Source organism: Macaca nemestrina, chromosome 9 (assembly GCF_043159975.1).
Source record: "Macaca nemestrina isolate mMacNem1 chromosome 9, mMacNem.hap1, whole genome shotgun sequence".
NCBI classification, from domain to species: Eukaryota; Metazoa; Chordata; class Mammalia; order Primates; family Cercopithecidae; genus Macaca; species Macaca nemestrina.
The window spans coordinates 14251358-14272168 of NC_092133.1; the positions used below are offsets into that span (position 1 = coordinate 14251358).

At 53.4% G+C, this 20811-nt stretch overlaps 1 protein-coding gene across 5 annotated transcripts in view; it reads right to left on the reverse strand.

The window, feature by feature from the left end:
- LOC105467774 (G protein-coupled receptor kinase 5) overlaps positions 1–20811 on the reverse strand; it is a 252054-nt gene that overhangs the window by 14074 nt on the left and 217169 nt on the right. For all 5 annotated transcript variants that reach the window (XM_011717505.2, XM_011717500.3, XM_071069044.1 and 2 more), the window contains exons 7-12: positions 16258–16321; positions 15163–15303; positions 9862–10052; positions 6588–6625; positions 4257–4346; positions 2548–2756 (exon numbers count right to left, since the gene is read on the reverse strand). In XM_011717505.2, the coding sequence (XP_011715807.2) occupies positions 2548–2756; positions 4257–4346; positions 6588–6625; positions 9862–10052; positions 15163–15303; positions 16258–16321 (733 nt within the window). The remainder of the gene's footprint in view (positions 1–2547; positions 2757–4256; positions 4347–6587; positions 6626–9861; positions 10053–15162; positions 15304–16257; positions 16322–20811) is intronic.

Genomic DNA, 20811 nt, shown 5'->3' on the forward strand with positions numbered 1-20811 from the left:
CTGTGCAGGTTGAACCAAACACCCCCCTATATGCTGCCGTTTGAAACCCTGGCATCCAGTCAATGGTTTGCAGCCATGTCGTCAGGTAAGGAGTTTGCAACCATGCTATCAGGTGGACACCAGGAGAAGTAAGAGGAAGAGAAGGTGTGAGTGGGATGGGTGGGGCAGGCAGAGTGGGCTTCCTGGAGGAGGAGAACAGATGGGCTGGAAGGACAAGTGAGACCAAGATGGCTGAAGGGCAAGAGGGAGCTGGAGTGGGGGCTAAGGCCCAGGGCTGGGACTGAGCAGGGGCTTGGGGAAGATGGAGGCTGAGGTCTGGGCCCATGGACTGGGCTCAGGGGACAAAGAGGTGAGATGTGTGAATTTCTGGGCTCCAGAGAAGGGGGAGCAGCTTCTGTGGCTGCTAAGGTAGAATGGGGGACAGACCTGGGGGCCAGAGACCAGCTTCCTCGCTGATTGTGGAGGGGCCCTTTTAGGCAGGCCGGGCTGGAGCCACCAGAGCCTAGAAATAGCCCTGTGAACCTGGAGCCTGTGAGCTCTCCTGGCAAGTCAGGCTCTGCAGTGTCCTGAGCTGCCGCCAGCTGGAGGGGACACGGTAGGTCTGGATGCCAGAGATGCTGCAGTCAAGGGCGTGAAGGAGGCCTAAGACCAGACTCCCAAGACCCAAGATCATTTGTAAGGGAAGCTGCAGCAAGGCCAGAGGCTTCCAGAGGACAGAGGTTTTGTACCCACCAGACAGGTCCTCTGGGAGCAGCAGGCTTTCTCTCAGTGTCCACCAGGGGGCAGCAGAGTGACAGCAGTGCCCTGGTCCAGGGTGCAGCAGGAGATGCCAGCTCCAAAGCCAGGGGCCAAGGTGGGTGACTGGGGTCCGGGGGTGAGACTGGGGCCCTCTCCACCTCGTCATCCTCTTAGTTTGTCCCATATCCCTGCTGAGATCTCTCAAGACCTGCCTCTCTGATTGCCTGGCCCTGACCTGGGACATTCGGTGATGCTCTGTCCATGGCTGTCTGACCCCATCTTTCCCTTGTCTAGTTTTGTCGCACCTGACAGGTATCTCCCAATGAGACAGCCAAGCATGGCTCGCACCCACGTTTCCATGTACTCGACCAGTGCTGCACTGCTCCTCTGGTTCCCCCACCCTAGCCCTGGCTGCAATGACCATGTGGCTTTCTCTGAGGCCCCAGCTGCACGGCGGGCCAACAGCTGTGGGGTTAGGGTGTGGGTCTGCTGTACACACAGGCCTTCTTCCCACAGCTCTGTGAGGTGAGGATGAGGTTGGTGACAGGAAGGGGCCGAGGAGAGGTGTTTGGCTGCAGGGGAGGGGCCTCTGGGGTGAGGAGCCGAGCCAGACCCTCCTGGGGCCGCTCGCAGCGCAGCCTCAGGTCTTCCTGAGCAGAAGCATTGCAACTTTTAATCAACTCCCGGGCCTGCTGCTTCCTAAACTCCGGGAGCTGCCTGGGTTGTCAACGCACACGCTGAACCTGCCCCCAAAGTCGCTGAAGATGTAGAGGGGTGGGAAATGTGGTTCCCGCTCCCAGACTCGGCCTGCCCATCTGTGGCTCCGGGTACATGGGGTTCCAGGGAAAGAAGAGGAAGTCTGTGGGATGGCAAGTGTGGAGCTGGGTGCTCTGGCCCTTCCTGTCCCTGTAAGGCTGGCATTAGAGGGCAGCTGCTTGCAGTGGGGCTGCCAGCACAGCTGTGCTGGGGACCATAAGGAGGAGGGCCCCAAGGGGGCATGGCTGGACTTGGGGGCTGAGAGCCAGGCCGGAGCAGGAAGTAGCCATCTCCCCAAAAAGCCACTAGTCCTGGTTCCCAGGAAAGGGTTAGGGTTAGGGTTAGGGCCGGCGTCGGGGGGCCCAGGGGCGGGGCGGGCACGGGCAGACTCCACTCCCATATCCCCCACTTCCAATGGCTCCTGTCACTCCTTTATCTGGCTTCCAGTCCCCACATCTGGCCCCACCCACCCAGCTTGTGTAATCGTCACTCCCACCATGCTCTGCCTTTGGGTGGGTCGGACCTCACTATCCCTAGACCCTGCCACACAGGAGCCAGGCTGGCGTGACCAGCAGTCCATCTAGTGGTGGAAAACTTTGTTATAAGATGTTCAAAGACTGCAATCATCACCCCCACCCCCTGCAGCTCTTCATCTTAAACCAACACCTTGGGATCCAGAGGTGGAGGGAGCAGGAGGCCCAAGGGCAGCGGCAGGGGCTTGACTCAAGGTTGCTTTGTGTCTAGCTCAGACCACCACTTCTCCGCCCTGTGCAGACCCCCACAGGCTGGATGTGAGGGTGTTCCACACTGTTCCCCTCACCCCCCTCCCCTTGCTTCCTGGGTGTCCCTGCCCCACCCAGACTTTCTCCTGGAAGCCTCCGCTGACCACCCCAGTCCACAGCAAGGAGTGCCCTCAGCTCTAGCTTGGTGGGCTGCACCCCCCACCACACCCTAGCATGCTCAGATCCCTGTCCCTTCAGCCAGCGTTTGCTGTTTTGGTGACAGACTGGGGCCAGGCCCAGGGAGGGTAGCGTCTGGCCACCAGGAACTCACCATCTTGCAGATGGACTCGGCCTCCTCGGAGAACTTGCGGGAGTACACCTCTTCGGTCTCCAGGACCCGGCGGTCCACCTCCTCCCGCTTCACCTTCTCCTTGCGGCCGCGGAATGGCGACTGGCCCTCGATCATCTCATAGATGAGGCAGCCCAGGCCCCAGTAGTCGGGGCTCAGGCCGTACCTCTGGTTGTTCAGGACCTCTGGAGCTGGGGGCAGAGGAGAGAAGAGAGGAGTGAGGACTGGGGAGACAGCTGGTGGCGCTGCTCACTGAAGGCCTGGAGGTTCATGGCTGGGACAGTGGCCGCCACCAACTCCTACCCCACCAACTGCTGTGAATACCACCTCCTCCAGGGAGCCTGCCCTGATGACTCTCCTCTGTGCCCCCGAAGGACTCTGATTGTAGCTTTAGAACTCTGACCACTGTGGATGGAGGTGTCCTGCACTCTTGATGTCCCCTTGCCTAGAACATGAGCTACTTTATTCACTACTGTAACAAGTACAACACCTGGCACAGAACAGGTGCTATTGGTATATTTGTTTCAATGAATAAAGGTGTATCTACCCAAATTAAAGATGATCTTAAATTTATCTGTAATTCAAACAATCTCTTGCTATGTCTTCTCTACCACTTTGATAAAGTGAATTACAGATTCACCATAGAAATACAAAAAAGATAGTTCTGCATCATCAGCACGTATGTCTGGAGGGAAATGTATCCACACACGTGCTGGTTTGCACACAAGAGCCTGGGCAGACAGATGCATGGAGCACTCTGCAAAAGGAGACCCAGGCAAATGCACACACAGGTAGGCAGATCTGTCATCCACCCATCCATCATCTATCCCATCCATCCATCCATCCATCCATCCATCCATCCATCCACCCGCCTACATCCCTATCAATCGTCGATCAGCATTCACGTGGGCACACACACACTCACATACACACAGACACACACCCCACAGGTTGCCAAATGTCATGCAATCTGAAAAGGGCCCTCTAGCACCAGAGACAAGGTACACCTCCCATGCAGCTGCTGTTGGCACCAGCCTGACCAGAGGGTGGCAGCGTGCCTGGTCCTCGGAGCTCTCTGGGGCCCCCGCCTCTCAGGGGAAGGAGGGTAGGCATGTGAAATGCACAGAAGGAAGCCCAGGGCGTGCCCCAAATTGGATGGGGGATTCTAGGGCACAGGACTTAACTCTGGGCCTCTTCCCTGCAACCCCCAGGACTCTGGTCTCGGAGCAGACTAAGGCAAGGCGTCAGGAACCGAAGGCTGCTCTCTACTGGAATCACGCTCGGTGATGCCGCAGCTGTGCGCGCCTCTCATTTGGGGGCTCTTCTGAATTACCTCCTTCCTCTCAAGGGTCTCTCCTCCTAGACCTCTGCTTCAATGTGGCCTCCCCTAGCAGCGCTATGTGCGAGGCCCCGACCCCTAAGAGTGGCTTGGCTTTGGACACAGGTGGGGCTGGGACCTGGGAGTGCAGAGAGCTCAGAGCAGTCATCACATCTGGGGCCCCTGTGCTCCTCCTCCCCCTGGCTAAGGCCGCCCCCCAGCAGCCCCACAGAGACTGTGACTCTGCGTGTGATCAGCAGTGCACAAAGAGGCAAGAGGCTCTGCGGGCAGGCTCTGGGGGCTCGGCTGGCAGTGAGCAGGGGCGGCCCCAGTGGGTATCGGGGTGTGTTGACAGAGGCAGCCCAGCACTCACCCATGTAGCCAACAGTGCCCACCCGGCCGCGGATCAGGTCTCCCTCGGGGATCTTCACAGCCAAGCCCAGGTCTGAGATCCTAATGTGGCCTGAGGGGGACAGCAGGGTCAGTGGGTTCCCAGGACAGCCGCATGGGCGCCGGGCCTTGCTGTGTGCCCATGGGCAAGGCACACGAGCTCTTGGCACTCTCTGTCCGAGGACAACAGGGACCCCAATCTGCCATCTCAGGGTGACCACAAGACCCTTGGGAGAGTGCAGGTGTGGGAGGACACAGGAAAATGCCCACTCTTCAGGAGTGGAACATAAAGATGCAATAGGATGCCTGGACCCAGCTGGACGTTGACCGACCTGCCTAGTCAAAGGCTGAATGGGCCTCTTGGACGGCTGAGGTCACAGAGGATCTTGGCTGGGTTCTGGGATTACTTCATGGGAAAAATGTGAGGTCTTGCTGGCATTCTGCAACAATTTGCTTAAGGGGAAAACATTATAAAACAATTTGGGAAGCAGCTCCCAGGCCTGCCTTGCTGGTCTCTGGAGGTTGGTTGTTTTTCACTTTAGAGAAACTAGAAGGGAAAATGTCTGGTCTGACCCGGCAGAGCCTGGAGATGAATCTGAGCTCACAGCCCAGCACTGACCCGAGAGCGGGAGACGCTGAGCTGAGCTCCACTTCGGTCTTTGTCCCTCCCGCGGCCCACCTGGGCAGGGTCACAGCCACAACTTACCCCCGCAGGAAGGAGCACGTCCCCTTCCCTTCCCTGCCTATGGGCAGCAGGGCCCCATCCCCACCCCTCCAGCCTAGATGTCAGCAAGGGCCAGTGTCGAGACCCCGTCAGGCTGTAGCTGCATGGACTCCCTGGCTCGGTGGGGGCTGACAGTCAGGACAGCAGAGGAGCAGGGTGGGCTTTGTTCTGAGACCAAGGGAGGCACTGGGCTCCTCCAGAGACAGCGGCAGGCCTGGGCCCTCCGACCGCCCCTCCACAGGGCAGTATCCCATGCAGACCTCTCTTCAGGTCATCAGCGACCTAGTTTCTCCCCTCCCTCTACTGGGGACTGCCAGGGTGTGGGGCCTGCTGGCAAAAGACCCAGTTTCTGCCCTCGGCTCCCCACTGATGCTGCTGGGTGACTCTGGCAGGATGGCTCCCCTGAGGCTCAGTTTTGTCATCTGTAAAATGGGCACAGAGATGCTGTCTTAACCTTCTCTGTGCAGGTGGGAAGATCTAGTCAGATCAAAGGTGTGGAAATCACCCAAGCACAGTGGCTCACATCTGTAATCCCAGCACTCAGGGAGGCTGAGGCGGGTGGATCACTTGAGGTCAGGAGTTTGAGACCAGCCTGGTCAACATGGCAAAACCCCCTTTCTACTAAAAATACAAAAATTAGCCAGGCATGGTGGCACATGCCTGTAATCTCAGCTACTTGGGAGACTGAGGCAGCAGAATAGCTTGAACTCGGGAGGTGGAGGTTGCACTGAGTTGAGATCACACCACTGCACTCCAGCCTGGGCAACAAGAGTAAAAGTACATCTCAAAAAAAAAAAATAATAATAATACAAAAACTAGCCAGGTGTGGTGGCGCATGCCTGTAATCCCAGCTACTTGGGAGGCTGAGGCAAGAGAATCACTTGAACCTGGGAGGCAGAGGTTGCAGTGAGCCGAGGTCATGCCATTGCACTCCAGCCTGAGCAACAGAGTGAGACTCTGTCTCAAAAAAAAAAGGTATAGGAACTATTTTCCAGGTGTGAGGCTACACAGCTATGAGGGTTACTGTGGTTGTTCTTGCTATTCAGTGCCCACAGCCAAGAGAAAATAATGATGGTGATGCACAAACATAATGCCTAAGACATTTACAGCTGGCTAGACTGACGAGCAACTCCCTCTCAAGCTGTCGTGTAGGAGCCTCGCCACAACCCTCTTCCCTCTGGGTGGGCAGGGCAGGGCAGGACACTTTGCTTCCATTTCACAAACAAGATGAAAGGTGGAGAACTTAGTGGAAGTTAAGTATTTGCCCAGCGTCTCTGAAATTCTAGACTCCTTGCTCAGTGTGCTGTAGAGACCGTGCCTGGCCAGAAGTTATTTTAACACTTAGAGCCTTATGATCAAAGGGAATTTAAAAAACTCTGAATTTCTATGTCTCTCTGAACACTGCCTGTTCACCAAGCAGGAGCTCTGTCCATGCTCACAGCTTTCTCTCTTCCCCAGGTACCCAGCACTGAGCAGTGGGAGTGGGGCCTGTGGTCAGTCTCCCCAGCTCTCTCTGAGAATCCCTGGGAGGCCCTTTGCTTTCTCTGGGTTGCGACACTCACCTCAGCTATCGAGTAGGAAAAGACTTACCATAATCATCTAACAGGATGTTTTCAGGTTTCAGATCTCTGAAAGGAAAAACAATGAGCATCAGAGTGTGGGCATTCTGGGCAGGTAGGATGCACTGGCATCTGGTTGACCCCTCGGGCTAACCAGGCCTAAGTGGCCACAGGGTGTTTCCTTCCCACCTTGTGGCTCAGGCTGTCCGCTTTGAGTCAAAATGATCTTCAGCTCATTTCTCTCCTTCCAGTAATTTAAAGCAACACTGCTGTTTGCCACAGGCATTTCCCAACCCTGGAGAGTGACTGGGAAAGTTAGGAAAAGGCCAGTCATGGCCCCTGTTCACACATCAATGACTCTAGGGCTGAGGATACTTCTGGTGGGGTAACAGAGCCCCTCCAAGGCTGGGAAGACCCTGCAGGTCTCAGGAAGCCCTGAAGGCAGAACAGGGCCTGGAGTGAAGGGAGCTGCACAATTGGGAAGAGAGGATCGAAGGGGAGAAGGTGGGGGTGTGGGAAAAAGACCCCCTTTGGGATGGGGCCTGCAGGAGACTGGCACACTCCCTAACTCCAGCTACACTACAATGCTGGAGAAAGCACAGCCACAGGGCACGGCGTAGGTGTGGCTGCCTTATCCTGTCCCTAACGTCTCTTCTCTTGATGATGGAATCTTGCTCACAAGAAGGGGAGCCTCTGCATTCCCAGGATGGGGGGAGAGCCAGCAGAGGAGCTGGTTTTACAGGAAAAAGTCTTCCCTATGGGTAAAAGAACAGCCAACAGGAGTGTGTGCAACTCATTAAGCCATGGGGCGAACAGTACACAGGATCTGGATGGAGGCTCCAGTTCTCAACCACTCAGCTTTGTTTATTTAACTGATGGCAGCTGTCCTCATGCAGAGTGGTTAATGTACCCAAATCCAGCCAGTGAGCCTCATCAAATGATAATTGGTGTTTGTATATCCTTATTTATCACAAAATACTTTTGTTGCTGTTGTTATTTAAACGGCATTCTTTTGATGTGTTAACAATTCCAAATAAGGGTAGGAGCCATCATCTCAACAAGCCGGCTGCCAGCAGGCTAGCAGGGCAGCTCACTAGTGGGCACTGGTCAGAACCGAGCCCAGAGAGAGGCCGTGGCGAGTGGTCACAGTCAGGGAGGAGGTACTGTGGTTCTTTTTGCCCCTGGAAGAAGAGAAGCTGGAACTTGGAGGGCTTTCTTTTCTCTTTTTAAATAAAAGGCAATCAAGTAGAGAATTCTTTGTCCAACCCTTAGGGAAAATTTTCCGACTCTTCACTTGAATGACAACAAAATAGAAACATAAATGGGGGGATGGTATGGGGGGAAGGCCATGTCATCAAGACCATTCTTTCTTGTTTTCAAAACCTTCCTGGTCCCAAGATGAGCTCCACTGTAAAGGTCTTCAGACTGGGCTGTGTGTTGGGGTCTGCCAGGACCAAGCAGGAGGTTCCCTCCTGTCCGAAGTTTTAGGGCTTTGGATTTCTTTGCATCAGGATGCTCTGTCCTGGCATCTTTTGGGATTGCCCTCCCACCTCCCCCTTCTCAATAACTCTTCTCCCAAGTTACAGAAGAAAAGCAGCTTCCTCCCCTCCCGAATATGACTGTAGCGACCCACTCCAGATGTCAAAACCCCCGGTTCCAAAGGACTGATTAGAAATGAGATCTACTTGGCTGGGCACAGTGGCTCACGCCTGTAATCCCAGCACTTTGGGAGGCCAAGGAGGGTGGATCGCGAGGTCAGGAGATCGAGACCATCCTGGCTAACACGGTGAAACCCTATCTCTACTAAAAATACAAAAAATTAGCCGGGCGTGGTGGTGGGCGCCTGTAGTCCCAGCTACTCGGGAGGTTGAGTCAGGAGAATGGCGTGAACCCGGGAGGAGGAGCTTACAGTGAGATCGCACCACTGCACTCCAGCCTGGGTGACGGAGCAAGACTCTGTCTCAAAAAAAAAAAAAAAAAAAGGAAAAGTTATTTTATTTTATTTTGAGACAGTCTTGCTCTGTCACCCAGGCTGGAGTGCAGTAGTCATCTTGACTCACTGCAATCTCCAGGTTAAAGCGATTCTTTAGCCTCAGCCTCCCAAGTAGCTGGGACTACAGGCATGTGCCACCACGTCCAGCTACTTTTTGTATTTTTAACAGAGACAGGGTTTCACCATGTTGGCCAGGCTGGTCTCGAACTTCTGACCTCAGGTGATCTGCCTGCCTTAGCCTCACAGAGTGCTGGGATTACAGGTATGAACCACCACACCTGGCCAGAGAAGTTGTTTTAACACTTAGAGGCTTATGGTCAAAGGGAATTTCAAAAAAACTTGTGTGTATCCATATATTTGTTTTAGGGCCTTCTGGTCAAATGGAATTTCAAAAACTCTTATATGTATCCATATATTTGTTTCAGAGATGTACTCTCATCAATGAAAGACTTTCAGGCAAAAAATATTATAAACATTCTGGGGGGATGGAGAGAGAGAAGGAAATGATAGAAAATTCCTCATCACTAAAGAGCTTTCTGTGCAGTTTTTGGATAAATGCAGGTGCAAATCAATTCGCTATAGCAACTAGAGATTCCACTGGATCCCTTGAAGAGTGTAATGTAACTGCTCAATTTCAATATATCAAAAATTGTCACTATTTTCAATATGATGGAATATTTCAAATGTCTACGTAAAATGCAGTGTCACAGAGATTTTCAAAATTCTTTCAGAAGGACTGGGAGAAAAATCTGAAGGGCACTGCTCCTTGTGAGTGGAATCTGGACCCCTGGCCCTACAATGTCCAGGTCCCTATAGGATTGAGGTCGCGGGGGATAGGGGGTGAAGACCAGAACAAGCTGAGGACAGTGCGTGGTGGGACAATGGGCCACTCTATTCTGCTTGTGGGCAGTGACCCCACCCAAGTCTTCCCAGGGCTGATCCCAGATAGCGGCCACCAGGTCCCTTCTGACCTTCCCTGGGTGATAGGATGGAGGCAACTGGAGGGAGCAGTGGTCATGGCCCGTTCTCCTTGACTTGAAGGAGTAGTCAGTTTCGAGAACATGATTTCACTTGCTTGACTTCCCTAAACTTTGGAGGCTGGAGAACACGAGCCAGAGGGTGGCGACCTCGCTTCCTCAGTGCCGGGGGCCCCAGGTTCCTGGAGTGGAAAGTCTGTTCGACTCTGCACCCTCCCCTGGTGCTGACCAGGGCTGATTCCCAGAGCGATGGCGACCACCTGCCTGAGGGTGCGGAGGCGCTGGCCCCACCCTCTCGGACTTAGACTTGGAAGGCCTCAGTGCCCTCCACTCACCGGTAGACGGTGTTCTCGCGGTGGAGGTCTTCTAAGCCGCAGAGGATCTCTGCCGCATAAAACAAGGCCCGCTCCTCCTCGAAGCCGGGGTTGCCCATGTTGTAGATGTGGAACTTCAGGTCGCCCCCGTTCATGATGGTCAGGACCAAGCACAGCGCATCCTTGGTCTCGTAGGCATAGGCGAGGTTGACCTGGGAGCGCAAGAACAGTGCCATGGGGAGGTCATGAAAATGGCCACTCACTTCCGCTTCCCTCCTCAGGATCCTGGGAACTGGGGTGGGAGGGAACAAAGGAGCCTCACCCTGCTCCCCTGCACCCAGATGGCCTCTGCAGTGACCCTGTCTACGGCCTCCTTGGCTGATAAGGGGCTCACACCAGCTCCTCCCATTCAGTGGCTCAAGGTGAGAAGGCCAAGGTGGGTAGGACAGGCTGGCACCCCGACCTCCCAGTGAATCCAACAGGATGGCGTCTGTGCTTCCTCCACAGAAGCACATGTGTGCATCAGCTGGAGAAGACTGGATGGTGCCTTGTTGGCCAGTCAGAAAAGCAGGGCTCACCTGCCCTTCTAGCTGTGGAAGCCATTATCACAGGGCCAAGTGAAGGGGAGCTGGAGGGGCAGTGGGGCTTTGGGAAGTGGAACACAGCCTGGTAAAGGCTTTCTCTTGCATGCAGGATGTGCCTGGTTGATATGGTTTGGCTCTGTGTCCCCACCCAAATCTCATCTCGAATTGTACTCCCATAATTCCCATGTGTTGTGGGAGGGACCCGGTGGGAGATAACTGAATCATGGGGGCAGTTTCTCCCATACTGTTCTTGCGGTAGTGAATATGTCTCACAGATCTGATGGTTTTATAAGGTGAAACCCCTTTCATTTGGTTCTCATTCTTCTCTTGCTACCGCCATGTAAGAAGTGCCTTTCGCCTTCTGCCATGATTGTGGGGCTTCCCCAGTCACGTGGAACTGTAAGTCCATTAAACCGCTTTCTTTTGTAAATTGCCTAGTCTCGGGTATGTCTTTATCAGCAGTGTGAAAACGGACTAATAGAGTAAATTGGTACCAGTAGAGTGAGGCAGTACTGAAAAAAATACCCAAAAACGTAGACACGACTTTGGAACTGGTAACAGGTAGAGGTTGGAACAGTGACGGGCTCAGAAGATAGGAAAATGTGAGAAAGTTTGGAACTTCCTAGAGACTTGTTGAATGGCTTTGCCCAAAATGCTGAGAGTGATATGGATAATAAAGTCCTGGCTGAGGTGGTCTCAGATGGAAATGAGGAACTTGTTGGGAACTGGAGCAAAGGTGACTCTTGTTATGTTTTAGCAAAGAAACTGGTGGCATTTTGCCCCTGCCCTATAGATTTGTGAAACTTTGAACTTGAGAGAGATGATTTAGAGTATCTCACAGAGAAATTTATAAGCAACAAGGCATTCAAGGGGTGACATAGGTGCTGTTAAAGACATTCAGATTTATAAGGGAAGGACGACATAAAGGTTTGGAAAGTTTGCAGCCTGACAATGCAATAGAAAACAAAATCCCATTTTCTGAGGAGAAATTCAGGCTGGCTGACTAAATTTGCATAACTAACAAGGAGCTGAATGTTAATCCCCAAGACCATGGGGAAAATGTTTCCAGGGCATGTCAGAGGTCTTCACAGCAGCCCCTCCCATCACAGGCCCAGAGGCCTAGGAGGAAAAAGTGGTTTTGCAGGCTGGGTCCAGGGTCCCTGTGCTGTGTGCAGCTGAGGCTGAAACGGGCCAATCTAGAGCTTGGCTGTGGCTGAAACGGGCCAATCTAGAGCTCGAGCCATGGTGGAAACCCCAAGCCTTGGCAGCTTCCATGTAGTGTTGAGCCTGCGAGTGCACAGAAGTCAAGAATTGAGGTTTGGGAACCTCCGCCTAGACTTCAGAAGATGTGTGCAAACACCAGGATGCTCAGGCAGAAGTTTGCTGCAGGGGCGGGGCCCTCATGGAGACCCTCTGCTATGGCAGTGCAGAAGGGAAATGTGGGGTCAGAGCCCCCACACGGAGTCCCTACCGGGGCATGGACTATTGGAGCTGTCAGAAGGGGGCCACCGTCCTCCAGACCCCAGAATGGTAGATCCACTGACAGCTTGCACCATTTGCCTGGAAAATCTGCAGACACTCAATGCCAGCCCATGAAAGCAGCCAGGACAGAGACAGTACCCTGCAAAGTCACAGGGATGGAGTTGCCCAAGGCATCAGCATGATCTGGATGTGAGACATGGAGTCAAAGGAGATCATTTCAGAGCTTTAAGATTTGACTGCTCTGCTGGATTTTGGACTTGCATGGGGCCTGTAGCCCCTTTGTTTTGGCCAATTCCATCCATTTGGAACAGCTGTGCTTACCCAATGCCTGTACCCCTATTGTATCTAGGAAGTAACTAACTTGCTTTTGATTTTACAGGCTTGTAGGTGGAAAGGACTTGCCCTGTCTCAGGTGAGACTGTGGACTGTGTATGGACTTTTGAGTTAATGCTGAAATGAGTTAAGATTTTGGGGGACTGTTGGGAAGGCATGACTGGTTTTGAAATGTGAGGTCATGAGATTTGGGAGTGGCCAGGGGTGGAATGATATGGTTTGGCTGTGTCCCCACCCAAATCTCATCTTGAATTGTACTCCCATAATTCCCATGTGTTGTGGGAGGGACCCGGTGGGAGATAATTGAATTGTGGGCAGTTTCTCCCATACTGTTCTCGTGGTAGTGTATAAGTCTCATGAGATCTGATGGTTTTATAAGGGGAAACCCCTTTCACTTGGTTCTCATTCTTCTCTTGCCACCGCCATGTAAGAAGTGCCTTTGCATTCCATCATGATTGTGAGGCCTCCCCAGCCACGTGGAACTGTAAGTCCTTCAAACCCCTTTCTTTTGTAAATTGCTTGGTCTCAGGTATGTCTTCATCAGCAGTGTGAAAATGGACTAATACAATGGTCCACCTGGCAAGGGGCCACCAAGAGAGAGGGGTCTAGTCCTCTGCTGGTGGAGTCCAGACACCCAAGGCTCTGTGAAGCAAGGCCATGGTGGGGCAGCAGGGGCAAATTATGCCAGAAGGTAATCCTTCTCCATGTAGGGAGGTGGCACACATGAAACCCGGCCATTGAGGGCCAGGCTAGGAACTGGCTGTGCCATAAAACTGGTGCATCAACATCAGCTATTTTTGAGGAGAGGAGACAAAATGACAGCTGAGGATGAGTGAGCTCATGGGGACCGTGCTTCTGCTGCAACGGCTACAGCTATCACCTTCCTCCCACATCTGCCCAGGTGATAACTGAGAAAGGGCTCCAGGAGGTGACACTGTGGGAACTCCCTGCCAGGGGCCATGGATGGGGCACAGTTAAAGAAGGTGCAGCCATCGTGACTGAAGGCTGTTAAAGACGTGCCGCCCAGCTTTGTGAGTCACACGATCCTCTTCCCTGAGCAGGACCCACCAGCACCATCCGTGGCCAGAGCCAGCACCATCCCTTCAGAGACAAGGCTCCGCAGGCAGCATCCAGGGCTTCCTGCTGAAGGGGCTGGTGGTGGGGAGGAAGGTTCTGGACTCAAGGAGGCCCATGGCTGAAATGATGGCTGGAGTTAGCCTCATCCGCCTCATCTCCACATGCCATGGCACTGCCCACACCTGTACCCCAGACAAGGCTGGCAGCTGAGGGTGGCCTGGGATGAGATCCAAGATGCAAACTTCCATCCTCTTGGACTGCCACTGGTCTGTAGTGTTTTTTTTTTTTTTTTTTTGTTTGTTTGTTTTACAAAGTCTCACTGTCGCTCATGCTGGAGTGTGGTGGCACGATCTCAGCTCACTGCAATCTCTGCCTCTCAGGTTCAAGTGATTCTCATGCCTCAGCCTCCCAAGTAGCTGGAATTACAGGCGCCCACCACCATGCCCAGGTAATTTTTGTATTTTTAGTAGAGATGGGGTTTTGCCATGTTGGCCAGGTTGGTCTTGAACTCCTGACCTCAAGTGATCTGTCTGTCTCGACCTTCCAAAGTGCTAGGATTATAGGCGTGAGCCACCGTGCCTGGCCCTCTAGTGGTTTAAAGATGGAAAACAATTTCCATCCATGGGGACTGACTATACGGATTATGCTTTATCTCTTCAGGAGAATGATGCCCAACTTTAAAAGGGGCATGAATTAGAGGTCTGGATGGAGAAAAAGATCTACAATGTAAGGCAAAAACATTCCTCCATAAGAGGTACAGAAGATCCCATTGGCTAAAAATAATAAAGCCTGTACATGAATAAAACATGTCTGGAGTGATTAATCAAAGAGGGAAGCTTTTCGTTTTATTGTGTATCCTTCTGTGCTGTTTAAATTTTTACCTTGTGTATATATTATTTTTAATGTATGCATGTATTTATTTTTAGAGATGAGGTCTTGCTGTGTCACCCAGGCTGGGGTGCAGTGGCATGATCATGGCTCACTGCAGCCTCAAAGTCCTGGGTTCAAGCAATCCTCCTGCCTCAGCCTTCTGAGTAGCTGGGACTACAGGCATGTACCACTGCACCCAGCTTTATTTTTTATAACAGCATGTAGCAGAAGGTATTAGAGCTGACCAAATATCCATGCACTTCGCATTTCCCAGCCTCCCCTGAAATTAACTTGTCTCTGTGTTGACTGGTTCTGGCTGGCAGACTGTGGGTGAAATTGAGGAACATCTGTCCAGTAGAGGCAGTGGAAAGTCTCTGTGTGGAACCCCTAGCACTCACTTTCAAGGCTCCAGACGGGGCAGCTGTTAGATGGAGGTGGTTGACCCAATCTGATTGGACTTCAGGTGAGTGACAGATGAACCTCTGCTGTATTCAGCTACTTAGGGTTTGGGGCAAATTCGTTACCGCAGCAGGGCCCAGCCTAGACTGACTAACACAACGTATACAGACTCGATAGTGCCATTCCAGGATGCTGGTACTAAGGTCCCCAACATGATGGCACCAGCCTAGAGGGTCTGTGGAACCCACAGCTCCTAGGCTGGGCCCAGGTGAACTTGCTTTTGTCCACTGAGGAGTTTACAAAGTGGTCCAGGAGAACAGAGGCGTCAGTCTCACACACAGCAGGGAGGCAGGCACTGGCTGGCTCTGGGGATGGGACAAAGCCAGCCACAATTGACCACAAGAGGCCTTGTGATGGAGGACTGTCTTGCTGCCTTTCTGTAGCTCAGCCCTGTCACTGGCATTCCCCTTCCCTGGGGTGGGGACCTGCCGCATTAGAGGACCACACCCTTCTGGAGGGAGGGAAGCCCCAGTCCACAGAAGGGCGAGCCGGTCACTGGGCCCAGATGCTCACTCACCACAAACTGACTGTTGACCTTCTCGAGGATCTGCTTCTCGTTGAGGGCCATGGACTCCCCTTTCCTCTTTTTGATCCTCTTCTTCTCCAAGCGCTTGCAGGCGTACATTTTACCCGTGGCCCGAACCTGGCAGGCACACACCTGCAGTGCAAGAAAGAAACCAGGGTGGCAGGAGCACTGTGGAGGCCTGTCTCTAGCTCCTCCAGGGCTGGGACCACAGGGCTCCCAGGTGGAGAATGGATGGGGTCAGAGCTGGCCCTGCCTGGCTTCGTGGGTACTCCAGGCTCCCAGGACCCCATGATGCCTGGCCTGGGACCCACGGCTGTCCTGGGCCCTTGCCCTCCCTCCTCCTTCCCTTCGAGGATTCCCAGTCCTGGAAGGGGCAGAATGAGCCACTCACACCAAGGCTTAGATAACTGACTGGGGCCCCAAGTACTGTCCCATTCCCAGGGCAACTGAATTTTCTCCTAGCAGCTGCTGGTAGAGAAGTTTGTTTTGGGAGTAGGCGATAGGAGATCCTCAAGAACCCTGACTTTATAATCCAGATAACTGGGAACCAAAGCATTTGGGCTCAAGTCTTAGTTCTGCGCCACATTTTCTGCGTGCCTTTGGCTGGGTCACCGAATCATTCTGGACCTCAGCTTCCTGATCTCTAAAATGGGAATAACAAGTCTTGCCTCATGTGCTGGGAAGATCGAAGATCGGATAATGTACAACGAAATCTCGAATCTTGCATGACAGCGTCATCCAGGCACTGAGCAGCCAAGGTTGCCCAGCCTCCTCATGCCCTCACATCTCCTCCCCACACACGACCAGGGTGGCCCATTTGTCCCCTGCAGGCTGGACCCTGCCCGAGGCTGGTGGGAGAGCCCCTCTGTCTCACCTGCCCAGCTCCACACCCTCCTTCCACCTTAGACACACCTGATAGCCCCAAGGCCACTGACTCTCCCCCACCCTCACTGCCCCCAGGGCCCACACTGAGCCACTGGCATCCCCGGGGGACCCCTGCGCTGACCCTTTAGGTCGATCCAGAAGGGACAGAAAAGGTGACTTGAATATAAGAACTTTCAATTAAAAACGTGAATGTTCACTCACCTCCCCGAAGCCCCCTTTTCCCAGCACTCGGTACTGCCTGAAAGTGTTTTTGGTCACCGGTTGCCTGGAAGAAAGAAGAGTCCCACACTGCACACTGGTCTCACGGTGCCAAGACTCAGAATCCACAGGAAACAGCGGCACATTGAGAGCAGCTGGGGTGGGGTGTAATTCCGGGAGCCCCACAGCAGCCCCAGGGACCCCCCCAGGAATCAATGCTGGAGACTGGACCTTCAAGGACTTAGTCTGAAGCTGAGTGTTCAAATCCCAAGCCCCCCGGCCCCCAGCCCCCTGCAAGCTGGGGGATGCACAGGCCTCGCTTGCTCAGAAGGCTTGAAAAATGTGAGCACAGAGGTGCTTGACCACACTTTCCACGTGGTTCTCCTCTCTCTGCAAATCATGTGGTGAAACTCAGAAGTAAGCTGTGCCTTCTGTGCAGGGAGGGGTGGGGGCCAGGCGCCGCAGAGGACCAGCGGCCCACAGAGGACATGGAGGAGGTCACAGCCCTCCCTACACCTGTGCATCTCAGCCTGCCCAGCAGGATGGCAGTGCTTCCTGTCCTGGGCACAGCCTATTCCTTCCTGCGGGCACTCCTGCTGCTGGCCCAGGAGACCTGGCCTCAGGAGGGGGCAGAGGCTGCTGATCTTCAAATCGTGTCCTGGGGATCTTTACCACTGGTTCCCAACCTTTCCACTACTGAGGACCCTTTATTATATTTCCCACATAGATGAGGAACATGAGAAGATCCTGCCTGCCAAGATCGGACTGGAAGTAATGATCGCCTTGCGTCTTCCGACTCCTCGTTTTAATGAGCCAAAGCCATTTATGACACTGAATCAGACAAAACTTCTGATTATGAGGCATGATGGCACTTTTTGGACTAAACAAAGACATGGTCCCATCTAGTTGCCATAAAGGACATCCTGGTGCAGACGGCTTGTGGTTTGCGTTGCTGGTCTGTCTGGCTACAGATAATCAGCTTAAAACGTGAAAATTGGCTCTTGGCTCTCCAGGACTATTTTTGAGCACTGCCCCTAAACTCCTCAAAAGTCCCGACCAGGGCAGTGGTTGTCTAGAGGCTGAACAGGGCCAAAGAACTGGGTCAGCTGAGGACGACCAGGGAGCCTTCAGTCACCCAGCAGCTCTTGAACGAATGAGTCTTTCCTGGAAATCACATCTGCGGCACTACAGCCGCACTCTGAGGACAGCCCCGAAAAGCCAGGGTACTCTCTGGCACCCTGTCTTGAATTTGCATGCCATGGCTCACTTCTCCCTTCAACAGTGCTTCCTCAGGACGCAGGGCCCAATCCTCACCGAAGCACAGAGCTGCCCTCTGCAGGTCTCCCGCTCTCCCGCACAGGAGCAGCTGGGCAGCCAAAGGGAAGACCTGCCACACGCCTGCCTTTACCATGTGGCCCTGGGAAGCCTTCCCTGCAGCCGCCCCCGAAACCACATGAAGGCTACCCGCCTAACAGTTTACGATGCGTGGAGGAGAAACGGTTGGTCGGCGTCTCCACAGAACTCCTCTGCTGGGGGAAATGAGTGGAATGCAAGTTCCCAGGAATTTCTTGGTTAACCTTGGGAGGAAAAAAATCCCTCGACTATTTCAGCAGTGCAGCACGAACAGGGCAGGATCTTGTGCAGGGTGCTATCCATTATGTAGGACATTCATTCCTAGGCCAAGGTCCTGACCTACAGGCTCCAAAAACTTAATGCCTTCAAAAGGGTGAACTCTTAACTTCTTTGCAATCAGGCCACAGATTAAAAAGGACAATTTCTCCATTTCATGTGCTTGGTGCAGGTAAGAAAAAGGAAAGCCAGTGACCACTGACAAAGGCTGCTATGGGAACTGGAGTGCTGGGTGGACCAAGGGCCGAGGACTTGGGAGGGGGACTCTGGGTTCAGGTTCCAGCCTTGCCAGGCGCTTGCTGAGTGGCCCAAGGCTGCTCCAACTCCTCTGAGGAAAATTATCATGAGAAGGCCTTACATCCTGTGGAGGGCTCTTTGTAAACTGGTGTTGTGTCAGATGTCATTATTTGAATTCCTAGGAATAAAGGACATACCCTGCTCTGGGGTCTCTATAGTAACAATACCTGCTGCTCCAAGCATGCATGGGGGCTTGTATAATCCTCACACCAGCTCAGGGAGCAGGCATCATTATCATCCCCATTCTGCAGATGAGAACACGGAGGCTTCAAGAAGTGAAATGAGTTGCCCAAGGCCCTGGCTGGTAGTGGTGGGCTGGAGTTGGGGTCTAGGCAGCCCATGCTGCGTATCCTGACCCCACACTGCCACTCTGGGAAGGTACGCACAGATTGGGGTTGTGTGTTTCACAGCCAGGGCTCCAGAACGGGGCGTGGGCATGGTGAACACAGTTCCACTAGACTGCCCTGTAATTGTCAGAATCAGGACTGACCCTCCAGCAAGAGTTGGCTGTTCCTCCCAATATCAGACCTGGTGAAGTGGGGCTAATGGCAGTGATGCTGTTGATGGCGGTGATACTGATGATGGTGGTGATGCTGTTGATGGCAGTGATGCTGTTGACGGCAGTGACGCTGACAATGGCGGTGATACTAATGATGGTGGTAATGCTGTTGATGACAGTGGGATACTGATAACAGCAGTGATGCTGATGATGGCGGTGATGCTGATGATGGCAGTGCTGCTGCTGATGGTGATGATGCTAATGATGGAGGTGATGCTGATGATGGTGGTGATGCTGATGATGGCGATGATGCTGATGATGGAGGTGATGCTGATGATGGCGGTGATGCTGATGATGGCGGTGATGCTGTTGATGGCGGTGATGCTGATGATGGTGGTGATGCTGATGATGGTGGTGATGCTGATGATGGTGGTGATGCTGATGATGGTGGTGATACTAATGATGGTGGTAATGCTGTTGATGGCAGTGTGATACTGATAACAGCAGTGATGCTGATGATAGCAGTGATGCTGATGATGGCAGTGATACTGATGATGGCAGTGATGCTGTTGATGGCGGTGATACTGTTGATGGCATTGATGCTGATGATAGCCGTGATGCTGATGATGGCGGTGATACTGATGATGGCGGTGATGCTGTTGATGGTGGTGATGCTGTTGATGGCTGTGATGCTACTGATGGTGGTGATGCTGTTGATGGCGGTGATGCTGATGATGGTGGTGATGCTGTTGATGGCGGTGATGCTGTTGATGGTGGTGATGCTGATGATGGTGATGATGCTGAAGATGGTGGTGATGTTGATGAAGGTGGTGATGCTGATGATGGTGGTGATGTCGATGAAGGCGGTGATGCTGATGATGGTGGTGATGTCGATGAAGGTGGTGATGCTGTTGATGGCGGTGATGCTGTTGATGGCATTGATGCTGATGATAGCAGTGATGCTGATGATGGTGGTGATGGTGATGATGGTGATGATGGTGGTGACGGACGCAACAACTGCATTCAGCAGTTTATTTCCTGTGGTCAAATGGCTGAGCTTTGCGGAACACCTGCCTTGTTCCAGCAGGTATTGTGCTTATCTTATCTCCCCCTCAGCCCAAGCCCACAATGCAGGCACAATCATCCCCATTTTACAAATGAGGACGCTGAGGTGTGGAGACGTGAGTGACCCTTTCTGAGGCCCCTCCTTGGGAAGAGGCAGAGGCAGGACTCGGACCCAGGCTGGGGGCTCTGGTGCCTCCAGTAGATGTCTAGGCCAATCCTTTGCCTCTCAAGCTCTCCTGGAGCCATGATGTGCCTGTGCAGGGTGGACAGCAGCCATTAAGGAGGCCATCTCTGGTCACGCTGTCATCCCCACTAGTCAGGTGGAGAGAAAGCAGCCGTCCATGGCTGCAGAGCCCAGGGCTTTCTGCTGGGTTTCCGGAAGCAGGCAGGGAAGGGCTGTGAATGGGGCTCAGAGGGGCTCCTGGCCTGCAGCTGCCTGAGTGTCTACGGGGGACGCAACCAGCTGTGGGGCTGGCAGACAGCAGTGGATGGCTCCTTTCTCACCAGATGCCCCCAGATGGCTGTGCGTGCCAGGCCTCTGGGCTGTGGGAGGGGAGGCTCCCACCCTCGTCTGCCAGCTCAGCCCAGCATGGATTTTACACAGGCATCGCCCCGCTCTGCAAATCCTGGGCTAGTGAAGGTGGCAGAGCACTGCGCTGGGGCCTCGTCAGCAGCACTGCTGGCTTCCTGGGTGACGAGCTCAGTCAGGTCCTATGTTCTGCTTCCTCACGTGTCACAGCGGGGACACAACTGCCCAAGTCACAGCCACACATGGGCGAGTACTTTGAAGAGAGTAAGGCGGCAAGCACACAGGAAAAGATGCTTGGTCTCCCCCATTATTAGAGAGACAAGAAAATAAGCAACAAGGAAGCTGTCCTGCTCGCTCACTGGGCAGGAAAACACGAGAACAGTGTTGGTGGAGCTGAGGAGCAGGCACTCAGGCACTGCTGCACTGGGGGTCAGGGGCAGCTGTTTTGCATGGCGGCTTAACAGCACTCACAGTTTCAAATCAGGTGCCTTCTGACCCAGAAATTCCTCTGCTAGGAATTTCTCTGGATGTACTTGCA